The sequence below is a fragment of the Colius striatus genome, chromosome 5 (assembly GCF_028858725.1).
Source record: "Colius striatus isolate bColStr4 chromosome 5, bColStr4.1.hap1, whole genome shotgun sequence".
Classification (NCBI taxonomy): domain Eukaryota; kingdom Metazoa; phylum Chordata; class Aves; order Coliiformes; family Coliidae; genus Colius; species Colius striatus.
The window spans coordinates 58,958,245-58,975,253 of NC_084763.1; the positions used below are offsets into that span (position 1 = coordinate 58,958,245).

At 56.1% G+C, this 17,009-nt stretch overlaps 1 protein-coding gene across 3 annotated transcripts in view; it reads left to right on the forward strand.

The window, feature by feature from the left end:
- The window catches only part of AGAP3 (ArfGAP with GTPase domain, ankyrin repeat and PH domain 3), a 111,237-nt gene that overhangs the window by 81,386 nt on the left and 12,842 nt on the right, over window positions 1-17,009 (forward strand). For all 3 annotated transcript variants that reach the window (XM_061996575.1, XM_061996574.1, XM_061996573.1), the window contains exons 12-13: window positions 11,446-11,619; window positions 15,425-15,586. In XM_061996575.1, the coding sequence (XP_061852559.1) occupies window positions 11,446-11,619; window positions 15,425-15,586 (336 nt within the window). The remainder of the gene's footprint in view (window positions 1-11,445; window positions 11,620-15,424; window positions 15,587-17,009) is intronic.

Genomic DNA, 17,009 nt, shown 5'->3' on the forward strand with positions numbered 1-17,009 from the left:
GAGACAGCCGGCCCCCCGGCACCTGCTGCGTGTGGCTCACGTCTGGCATGTGCTGTGTGTGGCAGTGCCGGGGAGCCTGTTGGCAGGACTCTGGCGTGAGCAGGGCACCGTGGCAGTGCTGGGGAGTGCCTTGGCAGGACTCTGGCGTGAGCAGGGCACCGTGGCAGTGCCGGGGAGTGCCTTGGCAGGACTCTGGTGTGAGCAGGGCACCGTGGCAGTGCCAGGGAGCGCCTTGGCACGGCCCCGCCAGCCCAGTGCCCCCGCACTGCCCCCCACACGCGGCCTCTGCAGAGTGAGGGATTGGCTCCCCCAGGCCGGGGCTGCTGAGCCTGCTGTGATCATGTCACGTCGGGCTCCGTCGATGTTAACATCTCATTATCTTTGTTACTGTAATTACATTATCCGCTGCTTTATGCAGAATTATTCTCCGAGGACTAATTGATGGATCCATGTTTAATTCATTAATCATTAGCATCAAATTCGACAATTACAGTGCACACTGATTGTGGAATTTCAAATGTAATGAGGGAAGAATTAACAAAGAAAAGGGAAAACCTGTTTCCCTGGCATACCGCTGCTCTCCATGGGGGACAATGACATTGAGGGAAGAAGAGGCAGCAGAGAGCAGGGTGGTGCAGCTCATGGCAGGCGGGGGGCTGGTGGGAGCACCTTGAGCCTTTCTCCCGGCTCTGGCTGCACAACGTGTTCTTCCAGGACAGAGCAGGGCCAGTGAGCTGCGACGAAGGGATGGGCGACTGGGGACTGAGGGGGGAAAGCTCAGCTCACTCTCCTGGACCAAAGTTGCCTCCCCTGCCCTGCAAACAGGCAGCGGATGCAGGAGCAGCACGTCTGGCCCTGCCCTGGCAGGTTCTGGGAAGCACCAAGAGCGTGCCCAGGTGCCTGTGTGCTCACACGCTGTGCAAGGAGAGGTGGCTGATGGAGGTGCCAAAATAAGCGTCCTGCCCCACAACTTGCCCATAATGCTGTGGCTGTGTGTGCCCTGCGTGCTCTGTAGGACCTGCTCTTCAGATCTGTGGCTGCCTCTGGTTGTTCCAGGGTTTCCTGCTGTGAGGCAAGCTTCCTGTAGCATGCTTCTCTCTATTTTGGTGCCTGTGAACTAGGTAGTGGAAAGAAAGCCAGTTCAGCATGAGTTAGTGATTCAGCCAAGGGGCCAGAGCTCGGACATGGGGATGCCAAAGCCGAAAGGAAGAGGGGAAGGGTCTGTCTGTGGTGTTTGTGGGTGTGGGACCTTCATCCTTCCCAACAGCGTGGTGTTAAAGGGTTGTTTGCAGTCTGAAGAGGAAGCCGAGATCAGAGATGTAGGGAAGTGTATCTGTAATTAATATTTTGCATCATGAATCATGTATCAAACCCTGCAAATTCACATGTAGAGTACAGATACTACACATTCACCCTAACATTCCTATGGCAGCAGCTTAGGAATGTTTAACTGTCTGCTTGAAGTAGGAGGATGAATCCAAATGTGAGGTTGGAGCCATTGGATTCAAGGTTTTGCAAAGAATAGAAGCTAGAGATCGCCAGGACTCCATGGGGTTGAGGAGAAGTGTGTCAGGAGCTTGGAGGGATGACATGAGGCAGGACAGACCTCGGTGCCTTGTGGACTGAAGCCTGAAGGAGTCCAGGGCCGTGCAGGGCTGTGGCAGTTGGCCTCAGACTGTCTCTCTGGTTTTGTGAGGGACTTGGGGTGACTGGCCAGCTGCTCCTCACAGCCTCTCGCTTTTCCCACCCCTACCCCAGGACTGACTGTGTGATGTTTGCTTCCCAGCAGGACCCTGCAGCCCTGGCCCTGCCCCGTGCTCCCAGACCCTCCCTGATCCCAGGGACAAAGCACACTGCTGTGTGGTGCTTCCTAAGCTGGGAGCAAGGCCACTGCCACAGGGTGACTGTCAGCAGGACATGTCACACCATGGGGACAGGAGTGTTTGCAGCTTGTCACATCCCTCGGCTTGCCCGTGGGTCTGCCCTTGTGTGAGGAAGGGAATGCTTTCTGCCAGGGGTGAAATCAGATACACTAAGGTGTTGGAGGTGTATCTGGAGTGGCAGAGGTGCAGACCAGCGCTGCAGGCCTGAGCTGGGGCGTGCTGGGGTCCATCAGCTGAATGCACTGATCTGTTGGTCGTGCAGTGGAGAGGCACCACTGAGCTGCTCGGCTGAGGTAGCTCGGGCTCTGCATGAGGATGCAAAGCTGTTACTGAGTTGTACAGGTTGGATTGTGTTTGCCAAGACAGGAGAGATGCGGGGGTGTCTGTGAGGCACAGCTGTGAGGAGCAACCCAGGTGAAACCCCACAGCCCATATCCAGTGCCCAGCAGCTCCCTGCCAGGCCACCTTCCTCCAGGGCCTCATTGCATCTGAAGACCATTTTGTCTGCACTTGACCAATTTTGTGAAAGTACTGGTAGCCTATTCAGTCATACAGAAAAACTGTTGCTGTTATCTCTTTTCCCAGCTTTTCTGATGGCACTGCAGCCATTTGCCAACACTCCCCGGTTCTCAGAGAGCTGATGACCCAGCTGCCTTGGGCACATTAAGGAGCTTCACCTATGGTTTGGCTTCCAGAAGGTCCTTGTGCTCCCCTTGTCAGGACATGGCTTCTCTGTGGAGTCAGTGAGCCAGGAGTCGTGCCTGGGAGCAGAGCTGCCTGCCTCCACAGTTGCTGGGAGCTGTCACCCAGCAATGACAATGAAGTTTCAGCTCGTGCCCAGTTCTGGGGTTCTGCATAAGCTTGGGGAGAGGGGCAGCACCTTCAGTTCTGCTCTTCTTGCAGGTTTCCTTTGCCAGAAATCTGGCTGCTCTTCTCTGATTTGACCTGCTAGTTGCCAGAGGTTTCTATACAGAACCTGTTTTGTCTTTGCCTGTCTACTAAAGAGCTGCTCACCCATTTCTCTGCTTGTGCCCACACCCAGAGCCTCTCTGCTTAGGGGATGTGAGCTCTCAGCTCATCAGGCTTGTAGGTGGGCATCAGGGACACACTTTAGCGTGAGTTTTCTCAAAAGGCATGTTCTGTGGTGTGGGACAGGCTGCTCTGACTGTTCCTCTTCGGCTTTCACACTCATCCACAGCTCTCTTCCAGTATATCCAGCCCTTCTGCCTTTTACCCTTCAGACCAGGGCCACGGTGTGACTCTCACAAGGTTAGCAGGGGAGAGGTCAGACCTCCTCAGGTCTCTGCTCCACACTGCCTGTCCAGGGGGGCACAGCCTCTGCAGCTCCAGCACCTCCCTGCCTTTTGCCTCTAGACATGGCACGAGCTGCAGTAGCTGCAGCTGTGAGAGCATCCAGCTGCCCTGGGTCCAGCCGTGCCATCACTGCCCTGGCTTTGCTCTCCGGCCCTGGGCTGGGATACCCTTCCCCTTGCCCAGGCCAGGGGAGAAGTGAGGCTGTGCCCCTGCTGCCCTCTCTCAGACCACTCTCTCTACACACAGCTCCTGGTCCCTGGCGTGAGCAGCAGCCCTGGCAGCACGGGCAGGGAGGAGTCAGAAGCTGCCAGTGCTTCCTCCCCTCCCCACCCCGACTCTCTGTGCTCTCCCTGATGGGAAACCAGAGATTGATTTTCTCCAACCCAACAGTATAATCACTAACCCTAATTAGAGATAATTACTGGGACTTGATACACTTATTACTTGCTAGAACACTAAAGGAGCTGTGCATTGCAGGGCTGAACAGGGAAAAAGGCCTCAGAGAAAGTGAGGAGGAGAGGAACAGACAGGAGGAGAGAACAAGGCAGAGAGAAGCCTGTGATGATGAGAGCCGTGCCCAGGGATGGTGGGAATGCCGAGGAAGGCAGATGGGCACGCAGCTTCGTCGCACAGGGGCAGCGAGCCAGGCCCGGCGGCTGCCGGCGTGGCTGTGAGCATCCTGCCTTTCTGAACATCTGGCTCGGGGTGTCTTGCACAGGACACCTGGAAAAATTAAGAGGGTATAATTAGTAGCCACCTGTGAAAATCTCAGTGTAAATAGCCTGCTCCACGTTGCCAAGGAAGCCCAGGGTACACAGGGTAGCCAGGAGTCTCCTGGGGTGGACTGAGCACCTTTTCCAGAATACAATGCTTTCTGTTTCACACAGGCCGTGCTTGTGCTGCAAGAGGGAGAGGGGCAGGGGAGCAGCAGCGTCTTCCAGGCCATAAACTCATGCCCTTTCTGCTGACAGCCAGTCCTGCTGCCAGCTCATCCCTTCTCGAGTGGAGACTGTCCCTCCTTTAAGTCCCCCCTTTCCCAACCTCTCCTCTGCTGCCCTGCACTACAGACACTGGGTGGGCGGCTGGGGCTGTGGGACAGTGGAGTGCCCCCAAGGGAGGTGCAGCAGCCTGTGGCTGACAGAAGGGGACAGGACACGCTGGGGGCTCGCTCCAGCAGAGCCACGCTGGCCAAATCCGGGGCTTCGGGCTGTGCCTCGGGCCGTGGCTGCTGTGTGCCAGGCAGCCTGTGGCCAAGCGAGCAGCCTGTGAAAGGGGGGAGGAGTGAACAGCTTCAGAAGCACAGGTTATGTAAGAAAATCTGATACAATCCCAGCATAACCCAAACGGCCTTTCTAGCTGCTACGGTGCGTGAGCTGCGTGCAGATGCTGGTTTTCATCACTCTCTGCAATTCTTGTCCAGGCCCACACTCCTGCAGCAAACCCAGAAAGTTCTGGCTCTGCTTCCTTCCCTGCTGAGAGTTTGTCTCAGGCTGGGCCTGCTGCTGCTGGCTGGGGATGCAGAGGGTGGTCTGTGATCGTGGCCTGGCGCCAGTGTCCGTCTCCCACCGGGGATCTGATCCCTCGTGGGCTTTTCAGCTGCACAGTGTCTGTTCTGGTTTATATTTTAAACAGTACTGCTGGCACGTTTTCTGCAGATGGTGATTTCACATTCCTACAGGGAATGTAAGTGGCATCTCTGGTCGTATCAACAGACCAGGAGATGGATCCTGCGCAAGGACCGTTTTCCCTTTACCCACTCCCCGCTGCTCGCTCCCAGCACTGTGGTTTGTGTGTCTCAGAAAGTTTCTGAACCGTTTCACTGTGACATGTTGGAGAGTAAATCACGTTGTGTAGTCACTGAAGGACCTGGCCAAGTGACACTGAAGCTTCTTCAGACTCTCTGCATCGTCCTGGTTCAAAGGAGCAGTGCAGCCCCTGTGGGGAATGCTGTAGTTCCTCTAAGGAGATAAGGAGAATGAACTTGCAAAGCCAAGCTGTAGTAGTGGCTTAGGCAAAAGTAACCTTGACTTTGTTGTACTGGTATTCAGGCAGGTAAAACTCAAATCAGAGGTAACGAGTATTAAACACTCACACACACAGACACACACACACAGAGAAGTACGTATCCAGGCCAGTTTCACAAAGCTGAAAGCAATTATGAGCCAGATCATTTGGGAGAAAGAGCTTAAACAGGAAAAAAGGGAAGAAAAAAAAAAGGAAGCATAATTAGGAATTTTTAAAGACTGTTTGACTGGATACCAGAACGTTAAAATCATAAGGAAGGTAGCACTGCTGGAAAAGGGGTTAATCTGTGTTAAGAGGAGACGTAAGCTGTTCACTCCCTACTGCACAGGTAGTGAAGAGTGTGCAGGAACAAAAGGAAGTGGAGGGGAGCAAGCTGTGTTTGCACATCTGTGTATCTGTGTGTATGTAAAAAGCAACAAAAATACCGGCAGCACAGTCAAGTAAGGGGTTGGTGTTGAGCAGGAATGAGAGCTCCAGCAGGCCGGTGGTCGATGCCTCTGGTGCGGTGCCAGCTGGACCCATGGCTGCAGGTGCTGGCTGCCGGTCAGCCCTGTGCCAGAGCCAGGCAGGCTCTCATCCACTCTGAGTGATTAATGATGAGCAGCCCTCAGAGTGACCCCTCAGGCTCTGTGGGAAGGGATCCAGCTCCTGGTGTTGCCAGCCTGGCTCTCTCTGGCTGCAGCCACACAAAGGAGCTGCGTGGCCGTCGCACCGGGCTCAAAGTGTGCAGGGACGTGGTGCTTCCCAGGGCCAAGGGCAGCACATCCAGGGCAGAAGGTACATACACTTAGCAAATCATGCTGTTAATTAAGAGCAGTGAGCTGAGAGTGGCAGCTCGTGGCAGCTGCTGGGCACAGCTGCCCACTGCCTTCCTCCCTCAGTGCAAGTGCCCCAGCTGATGGGCACTGCCACCTCCTCCTTGGCCTGAGTCTGCCATCTCTGCCGCCCTGCTAGAGCAAAACCTCTGTTCCTTTTCCTCTCATAGCTGCTGTATGTGGGGAAAAAGGCAAATGTTGTGTGTGGGTTCCTCCTCCAAGAGAGATGCAGGTGCTGAGCTCAGAGCAGCTCCTGTGCTCTGTCCTGGCACAGCGGGGTCTCCTTTGCCTCAGTCTGGACTGTACCACGTCCATGCCTAGTGTGTGGGGAGCCTCTACTGAAGAGACTATCATGTCCACAGCATCCTGGTCATTGTACAGCAGAGTTTTTAGCCCGTGAGTCACAAGAATAGTCACTGCTCGTAGGTCTTACCAAGTTCCTAATCTTCATCTTTTGCGTGTTGCATGAAGACTCTGCGTAACACACAAATACTCTGTGATTCTGTCTGTGCTCAGTGATGGCCAGCGACAGGACAAGGGGCAACAGGTACACACTGTAACAGAAGAGGTTCCAAAAAACACAAGGACAAACTTGTTCCCTGTTGAGGTGAGGGAGCCCTGGCAGGGGCTGCCCAGATGGGCTGTGGAGGCTCCTTCTCTGGAGACATTCAACCCAGCTGGACAGTCCCTGTGTGCCCTGCTCTAGGTGCTGCTGCTCTGGCAGGGGGGCTGCACTGGATGAGCTCTGCAGGTCCCTTCCAGCACTTGAGATTCTGTGACTCTATGATTCGGTGAAATAACAGCAATTAATTTTGTACCTGAGACTTATTCCCCAGCTCCCCCCAAACAAGAGGTCTAGTTTTCAGGAGCCTGCATCACCGTGCTCTCACAGGAGGGTACAGAAAAGGTAACCAGCAGAGTTAAAAACAGTGGAAAAGAGTTTTTCTCAAGTTTATTAGGAGGTAATGAATCCTGAAACTAGCATTCATTGGTTCCTGTATGGAGATAGCAGAATGGTTAATAAAGAAGGAAAAGAAAGTGTTCTGTGAACACTTCTGTTTGGTGTCTAGGAAGAGGCAAGATGATGTATCTTATCACAGAATGATGAATTCTTCATATTCCAACTGTAATTAGGAAGCATATTAAACAGCAGGTAGGAGATTTAGACATGTTAGAATCAGCAAGTATAAATTATTTAGTTCAGGAACTCTAGAATATGTGGTCAAGGTCTCCCTAAAGTGTTGACAGCGACTGTCAGTTCTGGGATGGAGAAGACTTCCAGAGGGCTGAAGTTCAGAGGTTTCATGTGTCCCCAGTGTCAGAACGAAGCCGATGGATTGGAAAGAGCTCAGAAAACAACTGTAGAAACAATGAAATCCTCGCACAAGGCACCTCATAGGGAAAAACTGGAGGAGCTCGATGTGGTTAGTTTGTGGGAGAAAGGATTAGAGATTATTTCAGCAGCATCTGTAAGTTTATATACACAAAAAATTGGTAGTAAAGAGCTCTTCATCAGACAAAAATATACCAAAATCAGTGACAGGGAGCAGAGGCAAGACAATTCAGACTAGAAACAAGGTGCAGATTTCAACAGTGAGGGTAATTAACCACTGGAACTCCTTAACAAGAGTTGCTGTGATTTCTCTGTCACTGACAATATTCTAATCAACATCAGGTTTCCTGAAAGACACGTTGTAGTTCAGATGGGTGTAAATCAGTGGGAGAGCCTGGGTATAGTGTAATGCTCTGCAGAAGGGCTGAGGCAGAGCTGGGCTGAGGAAGGACAGGGCTGCCGGGTGCTGCTTGGGCTTTGGTCCTCCCACAGAGGGCTGGACTGTGCTGAGCTGTTTCTGTTGGTGGTGCATGCGCACTGTGATGAGCTTTGGTAGGAGCTGGGGTGTTATATCGTCACTTACCACGTGCATATGTCCAAAAACGTGCTCTCCAAGTGCAGCGCTAAGGAAGGAGGGAGATTCCCGTGTGTCAGAGCATCTGTGAGGCCCAGTGAAAGGCAGTGGCTCCCACTGTGTGCAAGCTGCCAGATCCTGATGGCCTTGCTACAAAGCAGGGCTGGGAAACCTCAGTTGCCTGCAGTTTGGATCAGTGATTTTGCAGAGACAGTCGCCATTGGCAGGGCTGGGAAGGACATCTGTCATCCCAGAGCATGCCCAGCCGTGCTCGGGGCACTGTGAGGTGCTTGGCCTTGGTGCCATCTCCCAGGGAGGACTTGGAAGCTGCTGTCTTTCCTGGGTTATGTCTCCATCCTCCTCCTGGTTGATAAGAGCTAGCCTGCATTTTTTGGACTCACCACTGGTAGGAATTGGCAGCAGAGGAGGCTGCCAACTGTGTCCAGCAAAGCAGCCCACAGTGCCTCGTTCAGAAGCCCAGCCTGTCAGGGACTCGTGTGGCTGCGGCCGTGCTCAGGGTGGGAGCAGCCGTGGGGTGTCAGGGCAGCCGTGGGGTGTCAGGGCAGCTGTGGGGTGTCAGGGCAGCCGTGGGGTGTCAGGGCAGCTGTGACCCTGTGCACATGGCAGCTGACAAATGTGATGGAGAGCGCTCAACTGTGCCTTTCCCAGCGGAGATTCCACAGGCAGCAGCCTAACCAGGTTCTTGGCCTCTCAGCTGCCCTCCAGAACCAGTTGGTTCCTGGGAGCCAAGGGCTTCCCCAGCAGCTGGTAGTGGGACAAGTCGTGCTGCTCCACAGCCCCACGCACATGGCTCTCAGGGAGCCTGAGCTGGGCTCTGGCTGCAGACTCCAACACAGTGCTTGAGAGCCAGTACTCTGGGGTGACCCACAGTGATTCGGGCTTTTATTTGGGATAAATGATCAGTTGGCAACAAGTACCTTAAAGCAGCTGATGACTCAGGACAGGGTTTGGCAGGTGGTGGATAGCATCAGTCTGCAGTGTGCTATCATCCCACTGCATTACGAGAGAAAACAAGGGTTTGCTTCGTGCCAGGGTGTCCTCACCTCACCCTGGGATGACCTTCATCACCACCTCATTCCCTGTGCCTGGCAGGCTCTGCTGTGATGTAGCATGGCAGCAGCAGCCCTCTTCCTGTGCTGAGGCACCAGAGAAAAGACCTGTGCTGTTCTTGGGCATAGCACAAGGGGAAACTCCCAAGCTGCTGTCCAGCTTTTGCTTCCTTAAAATCCAGCATACCCCTGTTCCCCCAGACAAACCTGGTTTCTTCCACACAGTCAGGGCCTGGTCGCAGCCACGTGTCTGCCCCAGGAGAGCGATGCTGAGGTGGGGATGGAGGGTCAGCAACTCCTCACGAGAGGCAGCAATGCAGGCAATTGTCTGCCTGTGCCCTCAGCTCTGCAGGGCTGTGGGGAAGTCAAGGGGTGCAGAAGTTTGAGGATCTGTCCCTTCATGTTTCTGAGAGGCAGACGAACATTCAAGCAATCTTAGCTGAGATGAGGCATCCAGCCAGCCTCTAGCCTCTTATCCCATCTGATCCATCCCATCTGATCCATCCCATCTGATCCATCCCATCCCATCCCATTCCGTCCCATCCCATCCCGTCCCGTCCTGTCCATGCTGTCCTGTGTGTCCCAGCCCAGCAGCAGGGTGCCCAGGGCCTCTCTCCCCAGTCCCAGGAGAGCAGTGCTGTCCCTGCTCCCGTGGCAGCCGGCTCCCTCCCTCGAGGAGGCAGGAGGAGATGGATGCGGCAGTCAGGAGCGGAGCGCCAGCTAATTACCCTTCCGAGTGTGTCTTGTAAATTAAGGGCTAATTAGAGGCAAAGTCAGTGTCATGGTTTTACACGTGTTTCTGTGGCGCTGAACAAGGGGAGGGAGCGGGGGAGGGAGGGGGAGCGTGTGGCAGCCGGGCTGGAGGCACATGAGCAGCGGCTCCACTGCTCCTGCCCCACGAGCCTGGGCACCTCAGGCTCTGCCAGTCGGCGTGGGCACTGCCAGGCTGGCTGGGATCCATGGGCAGGGCTGGCAGAGAGGGCCTGCACCGTGCAGCACACTGAGGGGCTTTCTGCTCCAGGGTGGGTACAGGGGAGAGTGTGAGGCACACGATGTGCTGGCAGGGAGTGAACAGTGCTGGTGGATGGCAGGAGTGCGTGGCACAGGGCTGGGGGCTGCATCACCCCTCTGCTCTGCACACACCTCAGATCCACCTTTTGAATGGGGAGTGGACTTCTGTAGCCATCGTCTTGTCTTCTGGTAGGCACTCTGGAGCCACAGGCAGAAGTGTAACTCTGTACCAAATCTAGGCTCCTCCTGGGATTTTTACCTTCCTCTGCTCTTTGTGGGCAGTGACTGAGCACTGGAATAGGTTGCCCAGCAAGATTGTGCAGTCTCCCTCCTTAGAGATACTCTAAAATCATCTGGGCATAGTGTAGGGCAACCAGAGGTCCCTCCAGCCTCAGCTGTGCTGTGAGGGCAAGAGGAGGCTGCGTTTGTGTAGTGGAGACAGTCAGGCGAGCGGTCCTGGCTGTGGCAGACCCAGCTGGGGCCCTGCTCCTCCAGTGTGCATCCACACTCCAGCCTGGGTCCTGCTCAGTGCCAGCCCCTGGAGCCGGCTGCCGGGCTGTGGAGCTGGGGCCGGGGCCAGGGCTGGGGCTGGTGGTGGCTCAGGCTGTGGGGCCTCTGCCCTCAGCCATGGCCCCGGAAGGGCCCTCCAGAGCGTCCTCAGCCTCCTCAGCAGCTGCCCACAGCCTGAAGCAGCAAGGGTTTTGTTCCCTGACAGAGCTGTTCTGTCTGCTACTCTGGAAATTGTGGGTGTTTGTGTAATCCAGAAACTCTTGACCTGTTTTGAGTCACCAAGTGATCTTGTCTCCTGCAACAACCTCTAGTCCCCAGAACGCTCCTTTCTTGGGCATTTGGGCTCCTGGGCTCAGCTCCAGGGGTTTGCAGCTAATGGGCAGAGGCATTTCCACCCACCATCCCCATCTTACAGATGTCTGTTTCCCTGCTTGTCCCTTTGACATTCTCCATGAGATTTTCCATTTGCTCCTGCTGCCTTTAGTATGGTTGTTCCCTGTGTGTTCCCAGGGACACACAAGGAGTGAAGCTAAGGAGTGAGGATGGGCATGCTGGCTACAGGGTGGGTTTGAGTTTGTCCAGGTGCCTGAGGCTGTGGTGAGAATTGTGAGCAGACAGTGAACTCCAGCTGCAAAATGTGTCTGGGGGGAAGGCTGTGTGTAGAGATGCCTCGCTCTGCATCCCAGGCTGCTGCTGTGGATCCAGCGGGCTGGATGTCCCTCTGAGCTGCTGTGTGCTGGGCAGTGCTCTTTGCTCAGCACCTTTGGGGGTGATGCGATGGTGGCCCTAGGGAGAGGAGAGCCAGGCAGAGCCTGGCCTCACGCAGGGGCACACCCCAGGACAGCTTTTTCTCCTTCCAGCGTGCTTCAGGCAGCGGCTGCTCCGTGCTAAACCCACGTCTCTGTTGCAGGGGCTCCCCACTCGACCAGCAGCACCTCCCTGCACTCGGAGCGCTCCATCAGCGGCATCAACCTGGTGGGCTTCAGCTCCAAGCCAGACGGGATGCACCAGCGCTCCTACTCCGTGTCCAGCGCGGACCAGTGGAACGAGGCCATGGCCATCCCTGGCAGCTGCCCCAACCCCTGTGAGTAGCTTCGCTGACCCCAGCTACCGCACGTGGGGAGGTTTCTTGTGCTGATGGGGCAGTTCTGAGTGTGGCTGTCAGCCCAGGGTTTGCTCACAGGCATGGAACGCAGCTCCTCGGGGCTGTCTGTGGGTGTAAGGGTCATCTAGCAGTGCCCAGGCCAGGGGAGAAGCTCTCCTGCAGGCACATGAGCAGCTTCCCTCCAGTCAAGGGATGCTGCCCTGCATGGGACTGCTCTGACCTCTCTCCCCCACCTGCCCCGCTCTGGGCTCACTGTTGCTTTCCCCACCTCTGCTCCTCGCCAGCACCCCCAGCTCCCGCGTTTCGGGGCGGCCGAGGGAGCGGGAGCGGTTCCTGCCTCTGGAGCAGGCACCGAGCGCGGCCTGCGCCCTCCCCCCACGCTCACTCCTTCCCTGTGATGTTTCAGGACAGTTGAGTGAATTAAAATAATTCATACATTTCCCAACGTAGCCACTTTGCCGAATTGGAAAATAAATGCTTTTGTGCTGCATTCATCACTCCTTCGTTCCTGGCTCTGCCGCCGCACTAAAAAAGCAGTTAAATGCACATCAAGAGTGGAGGAGCCATTTCCATGCCTGCTCGCCCCTTGTAGTTCTCATTAGCGCGGCAGCCGCCCCCCCGCTCGCTCCCAGGGGCTTTCGCAGTTTAAAGAGAGCCTCTTTATGATCATTACCGGAGTCCGACTGTGCGGGCGCCATTTGCAGCTGAGGAGCCTCCTCATTTGTAACTGTGAAAAACTATCAATTTCAGCGCGCCTGATGCAGCGGCTCCATCATTGGCCCCATCAGCTCCCTGCTGGAAGCGAATTAATCAGACTGTTACTGCTGATGGGGCAGCGCGGGCGACGGGAGCGGAAGGGCGCAGCTCTGAGCATTAATGTGCCGGCAGCCCCCTCCCCTCGCCTCGGACACGGGCTGCGGCGGGAGCGGGGCCAGGGCACAGACGGGAGTCCCTGCGGTGGGCAGCGGCCGGGACGTGCATGGGACAGCCCGGGGGGTGTGTGGGGACAGCCCGGGGGGTGTGTGGGGACAGCCTGTGCCGTGCATGGGGACAGCGCAAGGTGTGTGTCAGGGCAGCCTGTGCCATGCGTGGGGACAGCCCACGGTGTGTGTCAGGGCAGCCTGTGCCGTGCGTGGGGACAGCCCACGGTGTGTGTCAGGGCAGCCTGTGCCGTGCGTGGGGACAGCCCACGGTGTGTGTCAGGGCAGCCTGTGCCATGCGTGGGGACAGCCCACGGTGTGTGTCAGGGCAGCCTGTGCCGTGCATGGAGACAGCCCATGTCACCTGCCTCACATAGCTCACACACAGCACTCTTGCACAGGGCAGTTGTGCAGCGCAGCCCCGGGGCAGCAGCGTCTGCCTGGATGCTCTTGCACCCCAGGCACGGTCGGGCCGGCCTCGGCCTCGTCCCAGCGGCCCCGCTGCAGAGCCAGGGGCCCAGCATGGCCATACTATGCCTGCCCCGGCTCTGGGCTGCGTGTCACAGGGAGCCGTCCCGGCCCTGCTCACTGCCCGCAGCCAGCCTGCATGGCAGCAGCCAGCAGGGACAGTGGGTCCTGTCACGAGGGAGAGGCTTTGGGGCACAGGCAGTGCTCCTGCACCACAGCAGCACGCTCACCGCTCGCTGCAGGGCTGAGCCAGGCCCAGGCCAGTAGCCTCACGCTGCGCCTGGGTGACAGGGCAGGGTGAGGAATGTTTCTCTGCTGAGAGCAGGTGGGTGCAGGCTGCCCTCCTGGTGACAGGCTGCCTGCTCCACTCGTACCCCAGAGAGCGTGTGGAGGGTGGGACAGGCAGTACAGGCAGTGGGAACATTCTGCGTTTGACCTTTGTGGGAGGACCTGTGTGGCCCATCCATGGGGACACGGGCAAGTGCCTGCAGAGGGGTTCCCATGCTGAGACAGGGGTCAGAAGAGCTTGAGTGGGTCAGACGAGCTTGCTTTTGTCCTACTGGGAAGAGAGGCAGAGCAGCAACACCTGATTGTGTAGCTCTTGTAGATCAGGTGTACCCCCACCCCGCTGCAGCCCCGTCCCACTGGGGGCCCTGGAAGCCCCCAGCTCTGTGGCTTTAGCTGCCAGGCCACAGGAAGAGCAGGGCTGTGGTCAGCATCTGCCCCGCGGTGCAGGAGGCGTTGGGGTCACGCTGACGGTGCTGCTGCAGCAGCTACAGAAAGGAGCAAACCCACACACTGAGCCTGGAGGTGGGGCGGCCTGGGGCACATCCTGGTGAGCAAGTGGGCAGCAGAGGTGGGCTGGAGGCACCACGTGTGGCCTCAGACAGTTCAGGTCCCCAGCACCATCCGGTCTGGGAGGTGAAGGTGCCTGGCAGCTGCTCTAAGTGTAGTCCCTTGGAACAGCATCACTAATTTATATTTATAAAGCTCGAGTCTGGTTTTATTAGATTTATCTCTCTTAATTGTCAAGGGTGAACTATTTCCCTGTGGATAAATAGCAGCAGAAACACCCCACTAGTGTGTGTCAAATGTAGTAGAAACCGGGGACGAAGAACTCTGGCACGGTGTCCTCTGCCAGCCCTGCGAGGGGACACCCGGCTCCGCACGGGGCAGCTCCTGGCAGCTCCTCTGGCCCTCTCCCTCCCACTCTTGCGTGTTTGTGTCGCCACACAGAGACAGACCGAGCCCCAGAGGGTCAGCCTGGCCAGAGCAGGCTGAGTGGGCGAGCAGAGGCGAGGCTGGGAGCGGGGCTTGCCAAGCACCGGGCAGCCCTCGCTGCGGGAGGCTGCTGCCCACGGTCCATGCCACGATTGCTTTCTTAATTTCAGAAACACGGCAGCCCGAGGTTGGGAGGTGCTGGGAGGCACTGGGGTGCTGGCAGGAGGGCGAGGTGCCCAGGCAAGCGGGCCGTGCCCCACGGGCCGGGGAGAGGCAGGAGTGCATTTCGGAGAGGGTTAACAGTGCAGCGAGGGCTCCTGCGCCTCGTTGCCTTCCCCGGAGTCTGCATTTTTATGCTGATTGGAAGCCTGCTCTGTGTGTGCTGCTGAAATTGAATGTCAGGCTTTTGATTTTGTTGCTGGTCTCTAATGAAATTTGACATTTAATGGTGAGTGCAGCGGCAGCGTGTGTGTGTGTGATCGGAGCTTGATTAGCGCGCTCTAATTGACAGTAATTAGGCAGCTCCCTGATTGTTTCTAATTCTGCTATTAATTGTAAGGAACAGTATGATTGAGGATAAATTTGGTGCGTTGCTGCTGGGGATGCAGCTTCTTCAGCTCCGTATCGGAAGCCTATTGAGACCATCATGCTTAGGTTCCGAAGTGTGGCAACCCCAGTCACCTCGTCTGGCAGAGCGGTGCTGGGGGGCAGTGATGCTTCTGCAGTGGCACTGAAGGTCTCAGGGCCTGGATCTGCCTCTGGGGGGCTGAGAGCACCTCCTGGGACTGTCCCTCCCCAAAACACACGCGTGGCCCTGTGAGGAGGCTGCCGACAAGCTGTAGGTACACGGATGTGTGCCGAGGGGCTGGCAGGCCAGGCTGCCCCAGTGATGCTGCTGTGCTTGGCCAGCTACAGAGATGCCAACGCTGTGTGCTTGTCCCAGATGAGTCCCTGTGCAGTATGCCCAGCCTGAGCAGCCTGGCAGCCTTGAGCTGCCGTGGCTGTTGGAGCTGCCCCGTGCAATGGGGCTGAGAGTGGGGTCTGTGTTGTCTCCAGGGGCTGTGCATCTTGAGCCAGGCGGAGCACTAGGGCCGTCTCAGGGCACTTGGCTGTCTCTGGAAAGTGCAGGCTGACATTGTCTTGCTGAACGTGACTTTCTTTATCTTTGTTCCCAGCTAATGGTACTGCCGATTCCCTCAGCTCCAGCCCCAACATTTCCAGCGCTGCCAGCCCGAAGCTGGAGCCGCCTCCGTCACCGCACGCCAACAGGAAGAAGCATCGCAGGAAAAAGAGCACAGGGACAACCCGGCCTGATGGCCCCAGCGCGGCAACAGAAGGTAGGAAAAAGGTCTCTGTCCTGCCTGGGGCAGCTCTGCTGGCTCAGAGCTCCGAGCACCCCGGGGTCCTGCTGGGGCTCGCTGGGACCGGGCCTCGGAGCAACTCGCCTGAGGCATCCTGTGCTCACTCCTTCCTCACAAAGGAATGAGCAGCCCCTCTCTATCTGCCCTTGGTCTCTCACCTGCAGCAGAAGCAGGACTGCCATCGTGCCCCTGACTGCACATACTGTTAGTGGCAGTAACAATTACCAGCTGTAGTAAGCAGACTGAGGGCACACCACACCATTAAGATGTGCTTAACTACGCTTCAGGTGTGCAGACGTTTCTCTGCCATGAGAAAGAGCCTCTTTCTGTGGGACTGTAAATTTGGCAGACTTTGACCATTTAAAAGACCTGTGCTGGCCATTTCCCTCAGGCTGAGGGTCTTTTGGAAGTTTTATCTACTTCAGGAAACCAACTGAAGGTGTATGTGTTGCTTTGCCTGTGCTAAAATACTGATGGCTTTTCTATTGAGAAATGTTGGAGTGTCTTTGGTTTCTGAGGAAGGACCCAAAGCTTGGCAGGGAGGCTGCAAGGCATTTTCCTTTGAAAAGCCATCCAGATTTGTCCAGCCAGAGATGAGCCCAGCAACCACCTTCTCCACAGCCTGCATCTGTGGTTAGCCTCCCTGGAAAATGTGACCCTCAGTCTTTAAGATTTGACTCTGTCGTAGGTCACCCTGTCCCACAGCGCTCAGTGAGCTTTTGTAGTAAGCCAAGAATAAAGATCTAATTCAGATGGCAAAAGGCAGGGGCAGAGGGGCTGAGTACAAGTGTTGGAAACCAACGGCTACTGTAAAACAACCCAGCACATGTTAGGCTGTGCATTGGTAAGGATGTACCTAGCAAAACGTGCTGTGGCTGTCCAGGCATCCTGCTCCCAGGCACGGGGCAGCCTGCAGACCAGCAGCCTGGGTTTCCCACAGCAGCACAGCTCTCAGAAGCAGTGTGGTGATGATCTGCGTAGGAGCTGTCAGTTCTGTTGTTCAGTCTTTTCTGTTGTAGCTATCTCCATTTGAAAGCCACTGGGTTTAGGAAAGACTTCCCCTTTGCAGTGGTTGATTCAGGCATCTCGAGCATCCTTTGAGTCTATAATGTACGGTGGATGTCTCCTGGAGAGCAAGAGGTACTCTCTATATATACAACTGATGTGTTCTTGGCTATGGGTGTATGTTGACTCTTCAGACATGATACTGCCTGCCCCAATGTCAGCTCTTGGTTTGCAGCTTTCAGTCCAGTGCTTTGGCAAAAGCATTCTTTGTATGTCTGATAAATGGGGCACCCAAAGAGTGGAATGACTTTGCACCCACGTGTGACTCTAAGAAAGGGTGTCCCAAAGCACCGTGTCCCATCCTGTAAATAATACTCCAAGAGAGCATGGGAAT